Source organism: Scardinius erythrophthalmus (genome assembly GCF_964197995.2).
Source record: "Scardinius erythrophthalmus genome assembly, chromosome: 21".
NCBI classification, from domain to species: domain Eukaryota; kingdom Metazoa; phylum Chordata; class Actinopteri; order Cypriniformes; family Leuciscidae; genus Scardinius; species Scardinius erythrophthalmus.
In genome coordinates, this window is record NC_138241.1 from 33,100,496 (window position 1) to 33,121,658 (window position 21,163).

The 21,163-nt window shown below is 36.7% G+C and overlaps 1 protein-coding gene across 1 annotated transcript; it reads right to left on the reverse strand.

The window, feature by feature from the left end:
• Positions 1–5,734: 5,734 nt before the first annotated feature.
• On the reverse strand, positions 5,735–13,088 carry fndc5a (fibronectin type III domain containing 5a; the record flags this gene model as incomplete). Its single annotated transcript, XM_081350887.1, has 5 exons — positions 12,946–13,088; positions 8,946–9,061; positions 8,620–8,818; positions 7,524–7,613; positions 5,735–5,874 (listed from the first exon to the last, which is right to left on the reverse strand). The coding sequence occupies exons 1-5, from the start codon at positions 13,016–13,018 to the stop codon at positions 5,735–5,737; spliced, it is 618 nt and encodes a 205-aa protein (XP_081207013.1). The 5' UTR covers positions 13,019–13,088.
• Between the last annotated feature and the right edge of the window lie 8,075 nt (positions 13,089–21,163).

Here is a 21,163-nt window from a genome sequence, read left to right on the forward strand (position 1 = left end):
TAATCAAAGTAGTCTTTAATGCACGTTTCAGGCTATGATGTTTAATAAGCACTAAACGACAAACTGTTTGTTTAACCCATACCAAACATTTACACTGCATTCGAGGTTTTATCAGTCCTCACTTGGCCTGGGAATTGAACCCACTGCCTTGCCGATGCTTGTGATATGCTCTACTGTTTGGCAAGTATTGATATTGATCTTATGTTCCTCCTAAAAAGTGTTTCTGGAAAGCCACGGGATATAAAATCATAAAACGGGGAATTGAGACTAACTAAACAATGGCAATTGAGAAAGAAAAACATTATAGGTCATCCAAAACAGTCAGTAACAGCTGGAAAAACCTAATTTTCCTGCCAAATTGAAAACACTTGATCGTCTGATCTGTTATTGCACGTAGGCGTACTCATTTTACTTCTTAAAGCATTATTGTTTCAGTGAGTCTCTGAGGGTTTAGATGCCTGGGGAGGGTGATGTCCCATGTTAAAAGCTGAAGTGTGTTTCTAAATGTTTCTTGCTATCCAAGTTTAATAAAGAGGCTGCTCATTGCAGAGCCATGGGTTGAGCGTGAAGTCCACCTCCGCCTCTCTAGATGTGATTTGTGATTAATGGGTGGAGCTAGAAGGTCCAGCCACACCCTAACTCCACCCTTAACTCCATAACTCCACCCATTAGATCCACAGAGGTGGAGCTGGACTAGGTCAAGCTCAACCCATGGCCTGGATGTAATTTGGCTCCTAATATGCAGAGACAACTACTTTATTTATGAGGTGTCACAGTAACAGCACAAAAGACTTTTTCAATTCCATTTCATAAGATTTAATGACAATCAACGGGTTCAGGTTAGTGTGGTAAAAGGACACAGTAAAATTGAGAACGTAGTACAGTGATTTCAGTCCGTTAACTTGAATCCCACAATGTTATCGACCACCATTAACTGTCCTGTCGGTTTAAGTGCAATCCTGGAGGCCGGTCAGAATCCCCCGTGGTATTATTGCTGATGTGAAGCATGTTCAGCCCTTGTTTAGAGAGGAGGATAGTCTCCCTCAAAGACGACGTTGAGAAAGCACAGGGAATGTCCTTAAGAGAAACATCATATTAGCACTAAACAGAAGCTCTCTGACTGGCAGTCCACAGAGATCGTTCTATATCACTGATCAACAAAAAATTCTTTCTCACGCCATTTAAAATGGCTGACACCAGGACTGATATCATAATGAGAAAAAGTAGAGGGGCCTTTCACACAGAACGCGTTTTTACATTCCGCTGCGCTATTTTTCCATAGTTTTTCAATGTAAACATACTAGATGGACTTGGTCTTTAAACATTTTGCAGCTTCTTGGACATGAAACGGCATTCTAAAAAAAGCAAAGTTCTCTAGACTTTGCGTTTTTTTCTTTAATTACACTGATCTCTGTCTTTCGTTTTTTTTTTAACAGCAAAAATGCGGTCTGTGTGGAACCGGCCCTTTACAATGTTTAATGCACTCAGCCCTACTACTACAATACCTTTTATTAAAGAATAAACACTACACACAACCAAACTAAAGTATGATAATAGCAGTAATTGGTACTTTTTTTTGTCAATTCATGTTTTTCAGTACCATGACAGTAGCTCAGCTAGTTTCAAAAGTGTGGTTTTTTCAAAAAACAAGCTGCTCTGTACAAGTATCAAGGCAGTATAACAAACCCCCCCACATTATATCACCCATAATCAGACACACTCTCCTAACATTGGAGTGTATTCAGTGAATTCATTTAGTGCAGCCCCTGCATGGCATTTTAAGTGCTTCTTTAGTGAAATATTTGGTTAAATGTTGCTGTATTTTTAACTTGGTTATATAAATGAGTGTATTCTAGTTTGTTTTTGAAATTTATCTGTTCATATTTAATCGAGAGTGTTCATTAATTTAAATCACCTTAATGTTTTTGTTCCAGAAGAAATACAGATCTGATTAAATTATTCATTTTAAGCTTAACAAGCTTAAATGAACTGAATTAACTTTTCAGTGGCTTACAGTTTTAAAGTATCTTCCCCAACACTGCTGGTTTAGGATATCAGTTTTGTTTGTCAAGTATCTCTGCAGGTGTAAACAAGAACACAATCAATAGAAGTAAAAGTCTCTTCAATATGCTGAAACCAGCAAAGTAAAATTATTCCACAATATTCTTTCATCTCTCTGTCAATTTTTTTTTTAACCAGTCAAAAATAAGCCACCTAATTCTGTGGATAAACACTTCTGAATGAAAATGTTTGGGCAAAGAAACGCTTGATGAATCCATGGAGGATCTTGATGTGAAACATTAATATTCCGGACTGTTTATCAGTCAATTCTCTGATCTTATAGAGTGGGGTCCAAAAATCTGAGACCACTCGTAAAATCATTCATGTGCGATCATGTTTTCTTATTTATTTATTTATTTATTAAATTCCATGTTCTCCAGCATGGTTTGATAATATTGAGCAGTGTTATTTCTGTCAGGACCACTATCGTCAACGCTTGACAATTAGCATACAGTTAGGATTGGCGGTTCTGTTCTGGGCAAGAACTCCCTGCGCAGCCTAGCATTGATAAGAGCAGCATTTATTATTAATTAATAAAATAACCCTTATGGTTAACAGAACAGAACCAACATGAATGTATTGCAGATATCATTAATTCAAGATTTTTAAGTTGAACATGCAGTAATTCGAGAATTTGAGTGACGAGAGGAGGAGCTGGGGAGGGAGGAGGGTAATTCGCTCCTGAGAAACGTGATAAAGCTGCTGATAATACTGAAGGAGCTTATATATGTATACAGCGATGGGCGTCGTATTCCTATAGGTAGACGTGGATCAGCTGATAGTCACTGATGCGAGCTCGACTAACGTGACCTGACAGAACTGACGCCACGCTTGATTTTAGTATTATTTACATACTAATATAGTAGTATTTATTAATATTTTGAATTAGCTTTTATTTATTTATTATTTTAAGTTCTGTTAAGAAATTTGTCTACTAAATGTTTTATTTTTATTCATTAATTTTAGTTTTTCAACTTAATTATTTCGGTAAGTTTTTTAAGTATGCATCTAATATTTATTTTTTATTTCAATTGCCAGAAATAATTTTTAATAGTTTTAGTTAATAATAACAACACTGAGCTTCAATGTAAGTCAAATCTGATTGTCTCTACAAAGAGTTACATGATTAATATCACAAATTTGTCTAGAAATTGTTCAGAATCTTAAATATTTCTCATTCACTTAATTATAACTTTGTTTGATTGATTTCAACTTTATTTATTTCCAGATTTATCTGGTATTTTAAATGTGGTTTCAGACATTTGAACCCCAATGTATGTCCTCCATTTAGTTGCTTACTACAGATGTACTTTACTTTAAAAGCCTTCATCATCATTGGATAGCAGGATGTGGTTCATGCCATTTGAAAAGGGTAAAGAAAAAAACCAGATAAAGAAGCAAGGCTCAATTTTTTTCGAGTTTAAAAGAGAGTGGTTCTGAATGGGTGTACATCTCAGTTGTTTGTAAAGTGATAAAGAGAGGGGTTTTTCCCCTGTTTTTCTTTCAGAGGCTTTTCTCCTGTCCCAGAACAGCCTCAGATTTGGCCTTGTCTCCGAACTGCTGGAGAAAAAAGTTCACCTATCAGGCGCTCGCTGTGCCCGCAGGATTATTCCAGCTGTCATCAGGAATCTTCCCAAATTCCTGGTTTCTGTTTTGAGGATGAGCACATGCTGTTCTGTAGCCCCATGGTAAAAGCAGGATCCTTTGAAACTCATAACAATTCCTGTCACACTTTGTTAATGTTCACAGATGGCGTCCGGTTAGTGTTGTTCTTGGGGAACTGTGGAGATGGAAGCAGATGTCTAATGTTAGTGAGAGGATTCGAGCGTTCAACACAGAACATGGTGGAGTAATGGTGAAAGAGGCGAAGGTATGGCAACATAATTAAACCCTATTCCATGATAATTATTTTAAACCGTATCACATTTAGTCCAATCCCATGCAAGACGACTTTTTTTTTATAATTCAATATTGAAGTGTTGATTTTAAAAAATACAGCAGTTTAGTCTTTTATAGTTATATTGTGTGGTGTGATGTGATGCTCTATTGAAATTATTATCGCATTCAAGTTCTTTGTTGTCGGTGAAAACAGGAATCATGGACGATATCTGGCTTATTCTTACCAATTTATTGGGAAAATCTTATTAAAGCCATAATTATATTTAGTGGTCCACATTCATTGACAATCATATAAACAATCACCGCGCTATAGTCATAGTCAGCTATAGTATAGCTATAGTCAGCTTGCTGACAATTCTGGAATTTCGGTCAAATACATGCAATTTTCGTTGTGTATGAAACATACAATATGCTTCAAATGATTATTATCACTTTATTTTACAGTGTCCTTGTTACATATGTTACATGTACTTTACATGTACTAACAGTAAATTATGCATAATTAAATGCAACTAACCCTCAACCAAATCCTAATCCTACCATAACCCTATAGTAAGTACTTAAATATATAATACACTGTAACAATGACACCTTAAAACAAAGTGTAACCCACTATTTTAACAGAAAGAAAAGGTGATGTAGCTGTTGTGGAAAAACTAATAAACAACACTAGAATCTTAAATATTTCTCATTCACTTCATTATAACTTTGTTTGAATGATTTCAACTTTATAGATTTCCAGGTTTATCTGGTATTTTAAATGTGGTTTCAGACATTTGAACCCCAATGTATGTCCTCCATTTAGTTGCTTACTACAGATGTACTTTACTTTAAAAGCCTTCATCATCATTGGATAGCAGGATGTGGTTCATGCCATTTGAAACAACACCAGTCACAGCAGCAATCGTTCTCCCCTCCGCAAAGTTTAAAGTTTATAGCCCGCCCAACTCTGGGAATTGGGTATCAAAATTATCCTTGAGCATAAGAGGGCGTTCATGTCCAATTTTTAACTAGGAAATTCGCATTTACGATAATTCAGCACGCGAAGGCAGTATAAATACAAAGTTCTGAAATGAAACTCTAGATGGTGCAGGATGATAGGTCTTTAACTAAATATATCAACATTGTCATACTCATTTCCATGCCAAACACTCAAGAGAGTTGTCATGACAGACTTGCTATAAAGCCAAAACAATCTCTGTTACTTTCATTTCCTATTATCACTGTAAAGCCACTTTGGAATAATCTACATTGTTAAAAGCGTTATATATATGAAGATGACTTGACTTGAGAGAACTATAAGGTTATGATATAACTTTGCAACTACTGTACATGTCAGCTAACTCTCTTTAACATGTCAACTAACTCTCATTAGACTAGAGTATTAGTAGGCTGTTAGGTTCGGGTAAGTAGAATAAGTTGACATGTACTTGCAAAGTTATAGTCAGTAATGTCTGTTGGGGAGCATCAGAATAAAGTTATAGCAGATATTAAGCAGACAGTCTACTAATACTCTAATGACTGCTAGTTGACATGTAGTTGCAAACTTACTTATAGTTAGTAGAATGGACAAGTTGCTACCAAATTGCATTATGGCAAGTGCATTTATAGCTAATCCTAAGAAAATAAGACTTTATATATAATGTTTACTGAGAAAATGATGCTTATATTGTCTTTTTTAGACATGAAATGAAATGTAAATGGAGTTTGGCAGGAGTTATAATTCAGGACGGTTCACCTGCCTAGTGTGGTCTGGACTCTCTTCGGGTGGTGGTTATACCTTACTGCGCAGCAGACCCCCTGATGGATGCTCAGGCGTACTGCACTCTGACGAGTTCTTGGCTTTGTCCTTGTTATTGTTTGGCTCGTTGTCTTTGATGATGTCGTACTGGCGGCAGAAGAGCGCGATCACACCTGAAAGAGACAAAATTACATGCAATGCAGATAGTGTCAGATGCTATTTATGCTAACACAAAAACACAAACATTTTTTTCTTTGCACTAAGTGTAAACAGTTGTTAAATGCAAAATTGTATAATTAGAGCAAATTGTGGCAGATAGTATTTACACCTCACTGTATTGTAGTACATTATAAAACTCGATGCAATAATAACAACATATTCAGCGTATATGATTATATTTATTAAAACCATAAATGGATGCTGCCTTATGGGACATAACTTGTACTTGGCATCACCTCCCCTACATCTACTCCCACCCCCACCCGTTAAACACTTTATTCCCACAATTAAACACTTTATTCCCACAATTAAATACCAGTTAGGCAGTTTATTTGTACTGTTCTTGATTTGTATTTAAAATAAATGCCACTCCGAGGTGATAAGCGATGGGAAAAGGGAGAAGAATGAGTTTGGTAAAAGCTAGATTCGAACGGGTCGGTAGTGCCTGAAGCTAAAGCCACCCGCGTTGTATTCTCTACGCCACCACAGATTTCAATCAGGTAATGGTGGGCTTAAGAGTAAATATATTCGGCCAAAAAGGCAGGTATTTGCACTTGGTGTCATTAGACACTCTGATTAACGTATTATCATAATCACAAACTCACTGGCTTGTAGCGCAAATAGTTTAAACGTTTACTGCACTTTATTATTCTTCTAGTTACTTACCTTTGAATTAGAAGTCTTGTTTATTCACAGCAAATTTGCTTCCACGTTTTAAAATAAGATGGATAGATAAATGCTGTTTCTCTCAATGTGCTGTTCATTTAGCCATGTGATTGTAATCCCTGTTGTCTATTAACTGATTATGTTCCATATGGTTGCAGTTAATGTGTATTTTAAAGGCTGGAATACATCAAACGAATTAAGGCATCTTGCCAATATTGTAGAGAAAAACTGCTAAAAGAAAAACACCAAAGCGGCCTTTCCCCCAGTAGCACCTCACTGCAGTACACGAGATCCAGGGGGCGGAGTTGGATCCAGATCTAAGCGGTGGAGATTGGTAGGTTTAGGGGTGGGTTTAGGGATCAGGGGGTGGAGATGGGTAGGTTTAGGTATACGTAAGGTGATCCAACTCCTCCCCCTGGATTCCGTGTTCTGCAGTGACATTCGCATAAGATTAAAGTCTGTTGGATTCTGATTGGTTGTCAATGTTGTTTCCAGCTAAAATAATAGTGATTCCAATGATATCGCTACTCTGTGCTGTTATAGCTGTGGTGTGGACTTCTATTCTTTTGAATTTAGGATGATTTTTATAACAATATCTTATTTATGAAAGAGTGGGTGTGACCATTTGTAATTTGAATGTGTTCATTATGCTGCTTTATACGGCAAGCTTAATTGTTATCATATGATTTCAATTTATTATCATAATCATAAACACAATGGTTTGTAGCACAAATGCTTTGACCGGTTACTGCACTTTGTAATTCTAATGAATCGGAAGTCTCGCACATTCACAGAAAATACTGGTGGTGGATCGTCTAAAGCTAGAAATTTCTCCTCCAGACTGTAACGCGGGGGGAAAGTGGTGTAGTGTTTTCCAGCCTTCATGGAAGCGGATTGAAGCCGGATTTGAGGGATGTTGTGATGGTCCAGAGCTCACCTGCCCACATGATCAGAACCACCACAATGATGATGATCTCTCCAGCCCTGAGCTGAGCGTTCTGCCCAACTTCCTCCATGGTGACTTCGTCTGGCAAGAATACAACGACATTATTAGTGGTATGTCAAACATTGATTATAAATAACGTCTAGGCCTAATGGTTTTATAACTATCCCGTATTTCGTATGATCACATTTTCATTAGTAATTCATACTGAAAAATGAAAAATGATTAGAATCTACTTATACAGCAGTTTAATATAATTAGGCTTTAAACTGCTTTAAACTAATTTAAACTTAAACTACTTTAAACTTCTTCAAACTTCCTGGTCCGGCTCTCTCAAGCCAACTTAAAGGCTTGGGAATAGTGGCGTCTACAGACACCTTCTCCAGATCTGACATCAAAATGTACACCTTTTTATTTTTTCAATGCACATTCCTGCTCTTCTTTATCTACACATATCTCATTTTTGTATCTTTATAATGAGTAAAAATAGAAGTTTAATTTTTAACTTTTTAATCTAGTTCATACTGAAAAATTAAAAATGATCAGAATCTACTCATACAGCAGTTTAATATAATTATGCTTTAAACTGCTTTAAACTAATTTAAACTTAAACTAATTTAAACTTAAACTACTTTAAACTTCTTCAAACTTCCTGGTCCGGCTCTCTCAAGCCAACTTAAAGGCTTGGGAATAGTGGCGTCTACAGACACCTTCTCCAGATCTGATATCAAAATGTACACCTTTTTATTTTTTCAATGCACATTCCTGCTCTTCTTTATCTAAACATATCTAGTTTTTGTATCTTTATAATGAGTAAAAAAAGAAGTTTATTTTTTAACTTTTTAATCTAGTTCATACTGAAAAATGAAAAATGATTCAAATCTACTCATACAGCAGTTTAATATAAATTCTGCATGATGTTTGCTACCTCAATTCAATTTTTAGGAATTAAATTGGAGTCATTATAAATTCTTTAAAATGAAGCGCAATCCTTGTACTATTATATCAGAGAGCTACTTATTCAGTAGCTGTGCACTTCTATGTATTTCAAACTGTGGTGATGTGTGTTTATAAGTGTTTGTGACAGTACCTTTGCTTTTAGAGGCCTGTGTTTCTGCTTCTTTGGGGGTTTTGAAATACAGCGGCTCACTGAGGGGACTCGGTCCGCTTATACTGATAGACTGAACATGCACAATATAGTCCGTATCTGCCTCCAGATCCCACAATGCACAGCTCCTCGTGGTAGTGTTCACTTCTTGGATAAAGCGCAGCATGCGAACGTCTTTTTTCTGTTATGGATAGATAAAACTAGTTTAACCAAATGCTTTCTCTTTTGTGAGATGCTTTCTACTAATGAACATGAGTGCTGAGTGTGTGACCTTTCCTTTCTCCCTCACACACACATCTTGTGATTACCTGTTGTGTGATGGCAAAGCCGATGACTGGCTCTCCGTCCGGGGTGTCCCATGTCACCACAGCTGAGCTGCCCTTTACATCTCTGATGGACACGTTCACTGGAGCAGCCAAACTGTCTGAGAAGAACAGAGAGGAATCCAGACGCTTCATTCAAATAATTAATCTCTGACATGAACTTAGTTACAGACGCCTTCTCCAGATCTGACATCAAAATGTACCCCTTTTATTTTTTTAATGCACATTCCTGCTCTTATTTATCTACACTTATCTCATTTTTGTATCTTTATAATGAGTAAAAATAGAAGTTACATTTTTAGTGTGACTTTTTTGCCAAATGAACTGAGTAGGATCCCAGTCTTTTAGCTATTTCAGTTCTCATATGAGCCCCAGTTCTCTCTTGCGTCATGTTGACCTGTAATATAACGTGTAGGTGTTTGTGTGTGTTTGCTGAATGTTGAAGTGTTCTCAGGTTTGTTGAATGAGTGCTGTGTGCTTCAGAGAGCTCAAGCGCTGTTCTTTCTCTTCTCTGTTTAGACGCCACTGTTTCACACACTCTGGGTTAAAATGCTATTTCTAGAAGATAGAGGACGTGGTAATGAAGCCGTTTGGAGGGATGATGTGCGAGAATCTCACCCACCAGTAGGATTTATGGCGGCCCAGATAAAAAAGAATTGTATGCATATAAGCCCCTCTATGCCTACATGTCAGGTGATTGACAAAAATTGTTTGTAGTGTATTTCTACAGTGAGCAGAGAATCTTAGTAAGTGTAAATGGATTGCATTCATGTTTTATGCATAGGTCTCTGAAACACCAAAATGAAGCTATGCACTTTTTCTCCTAGCATTTGAATCCTTTATGAACTACAGAATCTGTGAACATTTGAAGATGTAGAAATCTTTTGAGATTTTTTGTATATGTATATATATGTGTGTGTGTGTGTGTGTGTGTGTGTGTGTGTGTGTGTGTGTGTGTGTGTGTGTGTGTGTGTGTGTGTGTGTGTAAAATCATCCCTATTTTGTCTTCACTAGCTGCATTCATTAATACTATGATCAGAGTAGTAATACAGCATGATCAGAGTAGTGCGACTCATGAATGACTCTTAGAAACAAATACTCACTGTCAGATTTAAATCGTTCTACACGCTCTCTCATTGAATCAGTATGAGTGGTTCTTGTCTTGGTCAACAGCAAGCCATTATTTTTAGAGTTTAGAAATGTTACTTACTGTGTTGCGTACTGAAAAATTATTTTCAATCAGAAACTGCTAGTAAATTTCATTAATTTATGAATTACAAAGAAATGGCACATTGAATTAAATATGAATTTTTTTAGTAGAAAGTTTAAAATAGCATTTTCTTGTAAAATGTTATCCTATGATCTTTATTTTATTTCCAACTCTTAATTTTGTTTTTACAATGTAAAACATTATTGTGTGTACATATGTGTACATAAGGCTCGTACGACTTTCTACAATGCTTTTTAACATGTCGTATATATGCTCAAACTTTCTTTAGTGTGTAATGTTGCTGTTTGCTCTTGAATAAGGTCGGCAAAGTCCCTCCAGAGGGAGTTCTTCTCTATATCAGTGTCAATGTTTCTGAACTCCCTGAAACGCCTTCATGGTAGTCTTGAGTTTTCTTCAGGGAGCGAACACATCTCAATATTCATCATTTAAATAATTCCAGGCCAAGGCATACGTGTTGAAACTGTCGGTTATGGTGAGGGATATTTCCCAAACACACTTGAATTGTTGACCAATCACAACACACTGATCCAGCCGACCAATCAGAGCACACTGCGCTTTTCAAAAGGAGGGGCTTCATAGAGACAGGAACTAAACAGGGGTGCATTTCCCAAAGCCAAATATGGTCACAAGTTATGTTGTTACCAATAGAGTTCAATGGAACTTGTGGCCATAGCATTACTGACAGACTGGAAATAGAGGTGCTGCACCAATGTCAAATATGTGGAAAATCATGTTTGTTTTGAACATTTAAGCATGAAAACCTTTGCTAGTAGTAAAAACAAAATCAAGACTTTGTAAAATGACATAATAGGTCCCCTTTAAAGAAAGAGAGAAAACAGTTGTACAACTTTAACTTGGACCATGATTCTCTTCAAAATGAAAAATGACCATGGAAGTGACAGTTTATGCTAATGCATGCTGAAAATGTGTACATGCATTTGTCTTCTGACATATTTAGAAGATGACACATAAAAATCAAGCTTGTGTAGCTAGAAGCATCTGTCGAGTATGTTTCGGCATAATAGCTCCCTAAGACATACTTGATATGGTGCATCTGTTTGGTGCTTGTAGTAAATAGACTTCTCTATAGGCTGTAGAAAGGCATTCTGGGAGCAATAGCATTCACATGCTGTTGAATTATAAATGAAGCAGATGTAGAAGACGGGCTGGAACACATAAACCTGACACTTAATTCCATTCACTTTATTGTGATTTGTTCGGACATTGATTCAGAAATCATTACAATATAGATATATCTACCTAAAGACATCTGCATTAAATTCATTACAAAACATTATTTTACAACACTTTAAATTGATAATGATTTTTGTGTTTTTTGAATAAATAGCCATGCTTAATACGGTGATGTTATATATTTTATTCTGGTAAGCTCTAGGTTGTTTAATTTAATCTCCTTACAAAATCAATTGAGACTGTATAAAATAAAGAATGGCTCTAGAAAACAGATCAAGATGATAAAGGAGGAACAAAATGAAGGAAGGCTTTGGAGTGAACAACATAATGTTCCTCTGAGGGTTTTGACTTTCATTTTGTTCAAAGCCTGTTATGAACCGTTAGATTTCTTTTGAGTTTATGCAACTGGTTTACACAAAATGAATAAGCCACATGAAGTCATTACAGTGGGTTCACCGTGTGAGGGCAGTAGGTTTGAAATATAGTTCATTAGCTGGACGCTATTTATAGTTGTCAAGCAATGTCGCAATATGATGGGAGCTGTCCGTTTTATAAGAAAACATGCCGTTTCAACAGATACTGTAAAACTCTAGTTGTCATTGCAGTACTAGTGAGTGTGTGTTTGTGAGGGAAAATGCATATTTTAACTTTATATGGAAACAAGTTTGTGTTGCTAGCCATGCATGAACTGTTTATGGAAGAGATTCACCACAAATTCTCCTTTTGTGTTTCACAACATACTGGCTTGTGACGAGACATGAGGATGAGTGAATAATGACATAATGTGCATTTTTGGGTGGACTATTCCTTTAAGCCGTTCATCACATCATATTATTTTTACTATGCTGACCTGATTTGCTCAGCCACGTGCTTCGGCCTTTATTTTTGCCCATTTTTGCATATTCTCGTCTTCTCTGCCACAGTTTCATTTCAGTGTTTAATGCCTTTCCCTAAAGTAACCCCGCAACGTATTTTCTACTGAAAGCTCAACCTCCTGTCACTGGAGCCTCTAAAAGCATCAAGGAACTGATGGTTGCAGCTGCCAAAGCCTGTTTACATCTTGATTCATTGCTTTTCCCACTTTACTATGGGTTGAATATGGCGCATTAAGATCTAAAATTTATAGCCCATTAAGTTGAAGTAGGTTGTAGTAGTTTGGATTTATTATTTTGCTGCTTCTGGCTGCATTAGAGGAGGCTTCTTTATGGTGCAGCATTAATGTGTCCTGCTAAAATTAGGTGGTGACAGAATCACTTAAGCATCTATCACTTAGTGTCTATCTCTAATTGCACTTTGAAGAGATTTGTATGCCAAATCATCTGAAAAATAAATCAAAAAATATATATGAATATATTTAATATTGAATACTGCAAAAACAATATTCGTAATTTCAAATAGCCTAAGCACATTGTCTGCTGTGTTCCCCATGGGCTCTCCACATCACATCATTACACATGCCACATGTGCCCACAATGCCTCGTCGGATGTCATAATTAATGGGATGTGCAACAGTCCCCAGAAATGCATTAGTTTTAATGGCATGGAATCTTGTAAACTTACCAGCCAAGACCCACGACGCCCCGAAACAGCTGAACAGAAGGAGCGTCGATGTGGGCATGAAGACCCTCCTCATCCTCTCCACGCTGGCTGGATGATGTGAATGTCTCGCATTCACGTCGATGAATGTCTGAAGCTCTGTGTTTCAGCTCCACACACCAGCTCTGCTTCAGTTACATCGTTCAGAACAGCGGATGTTCATATGAACACATTTAAACGGAGACATTCCTTGTCTTCGCGATTTTTTTTTTTTCATACGGCTGTCAGCCTACCTGATGCAAGCCTGAAGAGACTGACTGAAGGAGAAAGAATGTGGAGAGCCTGTAGCATCTCTCTCTCTCTCTCTCTCTCTCTCTCTCTCTCTCAATATTGCTCTCATCGGCAAACACACACACTCGCACTCTGATTCTTATTATGCGTCTCTCTCAATTTCGCATTATATTGCTCATCGGTCATTTTTCTATTGTCATCTGGCGATATAATTTGAATTATATATTTTTTTAATTTAAAGGGTTAGCTCACCCAAAAATGAAAATTCTCTCAGTAATTACTCGCCCTCATGTTGTTCCAACCGCGTAAGACTTTCAATCTTCGAAACACAAATTAAGATATTTTTGATGAAATCTGAGAGCTGGCTCACTCCTTCATAGGCTTCTATGTAATCGATATCTGCTAATCGATTACATTGAAGGAGTGATTAAGTAGCCTATTTAATTTAATTTTAAATTGTAGGCTAGCATATAGAAGAAAATGGTAACATTAAAATGTTAACCCCTTTGTTCTTACATTGACCTCATTTACATGCACACAATTTTCCAATCAAGATCTATATTATGCTTATGGATTTCCAATTCATATTCTTGCACAATTCATATTAACTCTTCCATGCCAGCGTTTTAAAGGGTTAGTTCACCCAAAAATGAAAATTCTGTCAGTAATTACTCACCCTCATGTTGTTCCAACCGCGTAAGACCTTCGTTCATCTTCGGAACACAAATTAAGATATTTTTGATGAAATCTGAGCCATGTCTCACTCCTCCATAGGCTTCTATGTGACCGAAACTTGCTGGCCCAGAAAAGTTATTAAAGAGATCGTTAATATAGTCCAAGTAACTCCAGTGGCTCAATCTTAAGTATATCAAGCGACGAGAATACTTTTTGTGCGCAAAAACAAACAAAAATAACGTCTTTATTCCACTATTCATTTCCTTCTCTCTGGACCTCTAGTTGGTTCGCGTAGTGTTTTTGCGCAGCGCGTCTGTGTTACACGTCACCACGTAGGCTCACTATTGGCCGACGCCGGTCATGTGTGTGATGCGTGATGACGTGCAACACAGACGCGCAGCGCAAAAACACTACGAGGCCCAGAGAGAAGGAAATGAATAGTAGAATAAAGTCGTTATTTTTGTCAGTTTTTGCGCACAAAAAGTATTCTCGTCGCTTGATATACTTAAGATTGAGCCACTGGAGTTACTTGGACTATATTAACGATCTCTTTAATAACTTTTCTGGGCCAGCAAGTTTCGGTCACATAGCAGCCTATGGAGGAGTGAAACATGGCTCAGATTTCATCAAAAATATCTTAATTTGTGTTCCGAAGATGAACGAAGGTCTTACGCGGTTGGAACAACATGAGGGTGAGTAATTACTGACAGAATTTTCATTTTTGGGTGAGCTAACCCTTTAACAAAAAAAGTTGCTAGCAACCGCCAGCATTTTTTATCATTTTCACAAAAGTTTCATGGTCCCCAGAATATTTTATTGTATGAATATCTGAACACGTAAGGGTTAATGCCCGACGAGGTGTCCATGGTTGCCTCCGCCGATAACACCTGACAATGGACACCTCGAAGGGCATTAACCCGCTTACACCATGGTCACTTGCCAAATAACACATTTTTAAAACATCAGTTTATAATTTAATTAGTTTTACAATCGAAATCTAAAGTTTTTACAAACAATAACTTGGTTTTTGGAGATATTTATAGTCCGCTCAGCTACAATACAATACAATACGATGCAATAATTTGTAAACGGATACTTTGACTGCCTGTTGCTATGGTTACTCACAGCTGATATGTAGCCAGCGCATTTATTTATTAATTTCGAACGGTAAACAGTCAGTTTCACCAGACCTCCTTTATTAGGTGTCCTCTATCACTTTTTAATGGACACCCTGCAGCCAATCAGAATCGAGTATTCACCCAGACCATGGTATAAATCAAAATAAAGAACCTTTATTTTAAAGACCCTCTGCTTTTAAACAACAACAACAAAAACCCCAGTTTTATTCTAACTTCATGCTTTCCTTTTTTATCAACACTTGAATGTGGGTGAGTTTCATAAAAAATAAAACTACATTTTGAGCAAAAAGCTGAGAAAATAGCATTGTTTTTCAAAGACTGTCTGGATCGGATTCAGAACGATGAGCAAAACACAGATCGAGTCCATCAACACCCCTAAAGCTCCACAGCAGCTCGTCCTGGGCGACATTTCATTCTGTAACACTAGGCAGTTTTAATTTAAATGCTGTTTAAAGGGATAGTTCACTTTGAAATTAAAATTTGGTATGTTTTAGCTTACCTCAAGGGCATCCAAGATGTAGGTGTCTTTTCTTTCCACAGTAGTTTCAATTTTGATATTTTTAGGTCAAACCGTTCTTGTCTGTCAGTCGTATAATGCAGGTCTGTGGTCACTGTCTCAAAGAGCATGCACAGAGTCCAAATTAAAACAATTCCCCATCGTCCAAATGAAACAATTCCCCATCGTAAGTACACACTGATGGCCTAAGACACGAAACGAGCGGTTTGTGTGAGAAAACGAACAGTATTATATAATTTTTACCTCTTATACACAGCCACGTCCAAGTGATCTGGGGCGCGCGCGCATCCTGGTGTGTGTGACGTGTACGCAGACTGGTGCATAGATATATACACTAGATGTCGCCTTGTCTACGGCAGTTCATTGGAAAGAATGTCTTTAAGGCGACATCTAGTGTATATACAGTATCTATGCACCAGTCTGCGTACACGTCACACACACCAGGATGAGCGCGCGCCCTCAGATCACTTGGACGTGGCTGGGTATAAGAGGTAAAAACAATATAAATACTGTTCGTTTTCTCACACAATCCGCTCGTTTCGTGTCTTAGGCCATCAGTGTGTACTTACGATGGGGAATTGTTTAATTTGGACGATGGGGAATTGTTTAATTTGGACTCTGTGCATGCTCTTTGAGACAGTGACCATAGACCTGCATTATACGACTGACAGACAAGAACGGTTTGACCTAAAAATATCAAAATTGAAACTACTGCGGAAAAAAAGACACCTACATCTTGGATGCCCTTGAGGTAAGCTAAAACATGCCAAAATTTAATTTCAAAGTGAACTATCCCTTTAATGTTTGACGTTCGTGTTATTTTACTTATGCAGATATGCTATCACATGTTTCTGCTTCTCCTTCGCCTGTGTTTTGATCAGGAGATTCAGTAGGCTACTCTTTCAGAAGATGTGTAATAGCGCCCCCTATACCATATAACAGTGAAAACGTGGAAAGAGTTAATATCGAAATATGACCATATTCTGTATTCTATATAAGAGTTCAGATGCAAAAGTCTCTAAGTGCCATCTGAGATTTTCTTCTAGAATGATAATTTTTATCAAGCTCGTATATTTAAATTCAGTAATTTCATTGAAATGACAATTAATAGGTAATCTTCATTGCCATTTAAGTGAAATTACTAAACTTAAATATACAAGCTTGATAAAAATGATCATTCTAGAAGAAAATTTCAGATGGCACTTAGAGGCTTTTGCATCTGAACTCTTCATATATAGACTGACTGACATGTAAAGTGACCGACTTTCATTTTATATATCTAGGGTCGGATTATCTGAAAACGCTGATAGCACAATAGACTGCTGTCGAAAACAATTAATTCAAATAATAGCGCATGCAGTCTTAATGCATGTACCGACTTTGTGATTTCAGTCCATCCAAAAGTGATAAGCACAGGTTATTTCACAGACAATACCCAGTGGTGCTCATGAATGTCTAGTTCTGTCCTGCTCTCTTCTTCTGCATGAGGCCTGATAATGATTGGCAAGCGGATTATAATCTCATTACTGAAGTCATTCACTCGTGTTCGCTGTGACTCTTCAACACGAGTTCAGATACATGCAGAAACACACACAAACAAATGAGAGGTTTGGACATCTTCTCGATGGAAATGTCAGCCTGTGAGAGATTCTCCCAATGCTTCTTACACAGCAGGAAGAACTAAAGAAATGAAATGAGTCTGGATTAGCCACACAGTGACAGACAGCACAAGCGGAAAGCTTTTCTTCTGTCCAGAGCTGAGCTGTGCATTGCCAATTTATTACACACCCTTACTGAACATCCGAAATGAATATACCTTGTAGAGGTCATGCCTCGGCGGATCTGCACGGTTTTAGAGGACCAGCAGCATATTAGGTGGGTGGTCATAATGTTTTGGCTCATCAGTGTGCATATATTTTGTTCCTGCAAACTCCATCTAAACCGAATTTTGCCTTTTATAATAATTATGTGCATGCTGATATGAATTGAGAGACTACATAGAATATTTAAATTCGAAAAAATTAATTTGTCACGTCAGAACTGTTTATTCTCATATACAAAAGATTCAGATTCATATATATGAAATGTTATCTTAAAATATGCATTATAATACACATTTTAACATCCAATACATTACAAATGCATATATTTCGGGTCAAAACAAAATTTAGCTTTTTTCCATCTTCTGGTTTCTGCAGCATTCCGAATTTCAGAAACAGAGGAGGCAGTGAAACTCTTCAATTCACTGCCCAGCTTGTAGACTTTTCCTGACACCCCCCCCCCCCTCTCTCCCTCTTCTTTTTCTGTCTACATACTGTCCTATCATGATAAAAGGCAAGAATCCCCAAAAAAATCAATCTTCAAACTGATACTGGTTGAGCTCCATCCACACAGAGAATAGTATCAGCATCTTTTAAGCCACTACATCAGCTTCTCTCATCATGGGGTTGGGGGAACTTGAACTCCCTGAACTTGAGCTTGCATGCCTCTAACTCTCCATATTAAATCTTTGATTCGTTACATCACAAGCCACAGCAATTCCCATCAAACCTCCCAGCCTTCACCTCTCGCTGTCTCCTGGGTGTTTCTGGGCATCTGAACCTAGGACATCAGGAAGACTGAGTCTCTTACTCCCTGTGTGTGTGTGTGTGTGTGTGTGTGTGTGTGTGTGTGTGTGTGTGTGTGTGTGTGTGTGTGTGTGTGTGTGTGTGTGTGTGTGTGTGTGTGTGTGTGTGTGTGTGTGTGTGTGTGTGTGTGTGTGTGTGTGTGTGTGTGTGTGTGTGTGTGTGTGTGTGTGTGTGTGTGTGTGTGTGTGTGTGTGTGTGTGTGTGTGTGTGTGTGTGTGTGTGTGTGTGTGTGTGTGTGTGTGTGTGTGTGTGTGTGTGTGTGTGTGTGTTTGTTCTGTTCCAGACAGCAGGTGTGTGACATACGAGGTGTGTGATGATCAGTTGTGCTGTTAGTCTTTATGGGTAACACTTTACAGTAAGGTTACATTAGTTAATCACGAAAACACTTCTAAAGCTTTTATTAATCTTAGTTAATGTTAATTTCAACATTCACTAATACATTATTATTCAAAAGTTGTTAATCTGTTAATGGAATTTTTTTGGACATGAACTAACAATGAGCAGTTGTATTATTGTATTAACTAGCATTAATGAGCCATATTGTAAAGTGCTACCACTTTATTTCAATATCTGTATTAGTCAGACAGTCAATTTTAAATTAATATAGTTGTTTTTACCAAATAAATGTGAAATAGATTTTTATTTTATACTTTGTTTAGATCATCATAGGTTTAAACTACAAATATTTAATAAAATGAATATTGAAAGTCAGGGTCAAGAGTAAAACATGAATTTTTTTATGTTTTATGCATTAGAAAGTTTTAATGTGACCGTTATATAACAAAAAGAAAACAAAAAAAATCATAATTAATAACAGTGAACCCTTTGGACATAAAGTGCTTGAATTTCTGCCTCTGGCTTTGAATAATATTGTGTTCATTTATGTACCCATTTTCTCCTATATCTCATATGTATTCCTCTAGTATTTCTTATGTTGGTGAATCGTAATGAGATTCTAGAAAAAAGCAACCCAATAGCTTATTGATTTATGAGATGCAAAGTTTTGTGTATTTGCTTATAAATGAGTGTGCATATGTAAATGTTTGTGCCTCATGCGTTTATGTGACGTTTTTGTGAAACTCAAACATGATATTTATGCATATTTTGTTTTTATTTATTCCTTCACTTTGCATATTGCTGGTTATTTATGGTGTGGAATTGAAATATTCTCTCTCTCTCTCTGTGTGTGTGTGTGTGTGTGTGTGTGTGTGTGTGTGTGTGTGTGTGTGTGTGTGTGTGTGTGTGTGTGTATGTGTATTCAAATGCAAATATGGGATAAGAGCGTACATTCAGGTCTCATTTCACTCAGAGATTAATGAGTGTAAATTTGTGTCACTTCATTATATAATCCAAACGGAGCAAACATGAGCCTTAAAACTCCAACATCTGTGAAGATCAGAGAGAATCCCACAAAATTGCATTTCACAGAAGAGAAATGTAAGGGTCATATCTACACACGCACTGTCCGCTTGAGGTTGTTAATTCTATTCCATATTTATATATATACACTTTTCTTGCTTCATCTGCAATTTTGGATCTTCTTCACTGAGATTGTTGCAATGCATTGATATCCTCCCCATGAAGGACACATGTAATGCATGTATTATTTAGGCATCTTTTTAGGCAGCATAATCATGTTCAGGGGAAATGATTTGCTGACCCGAATGAACAAAATACTTTAGAATTGTTCAAGTGAGTGTCATCTTCAGAGTCTCTCCTATCTTCAGTTCAAGCATTCAACATCTAGCCCAGTTCTCTAAATGAATCAGAGACTGTATGTACAGACAGGGCCCATTAAAAAGAGTTTAATGTGATCGCTAGAGCATTCCAGAACATTCGAAGGTCACTGCCACTCATGGGCCGCTTCACTGTAGCACACTGCTAATGAACCAAGCGAGGGACAGGATGAATAATAAAAAAAGCAAAACTGAAGGGAGAAGTTGCAATGAAAACAAAGCATTGTTTTATTTTAGGAAATCATCATGAAGTGAGTAATGCAGAAGCCACCTTTGTTTCTCTCCACTGTACAAGTTATCTTTTATATTGGGTCTTTGATGGTCCATTTGTGCACTCCACTTTTATCTGTTCCTGCAGGTTTCTGAAGGGCCATGTGTCCTCCATTCATCTTCTGTCTCCTCATCTGTAATTGCTCATCATTAGGCCTCATTCATGTCATGTTTTTCCTCTACAGCTCTCTGTCCATTTCATACCTGGAGATATTTTGGTGGCCATTAGGTTTAACAACCACAAGCAATAACATCAGCAATAAGCATATGCATGCATTATATATGCATTTACTCGCTGTTCCAAAACCTTAAAAAATAGAGAGAGAGAGAGAGAGAGAGAGAGAGAGAGAGAGAGAGAGAGAGAGAGAGAGAGAGAGAGAGAGAGAGAGAGCAGAGAAAAGCATTTTTTTTTTATAATTAAATCTTTTTTTTTTTCTCATGGGTGTTAACACTGATGTCATCTTTATATAAATTCATTTTTAAATGGATATGCATAATTTAAATCCAAAGTTTTTCTCTTATGGAAAAATTTACTAAAAAAGAAAAAAGAAAAAGAAAAAAAAGTCTGTATAAAAATATATGATATATCAATGACTCATCTTTCAGTTATATATATATATATATGACTAAAAATGAAAAAAAAAGTCTGTATAAAAATATATGATATATCAATGACTCATCTTTCAGTTATATATATATATATGACTAAAAATGAAAAAAAAAGTCTGTATAAAAATATATGATATATCAATGACTCATCTTTCAGTTATATATATATATATAAATATGACTAAAAATGAAAAAAAGGTCTGTATAAAAATATATGATATATCAATGACTCATCTTTCAGTTATCTATATATATATATATATATATATTTTTTTTTTTTGCAAAGTAATAACTTTATCAATATTGTACAAGACAGAGCTTTAAAGACAGACCTACCACTTGCAATTGTTAAGTTATAATATACACTTGTTGAACAAT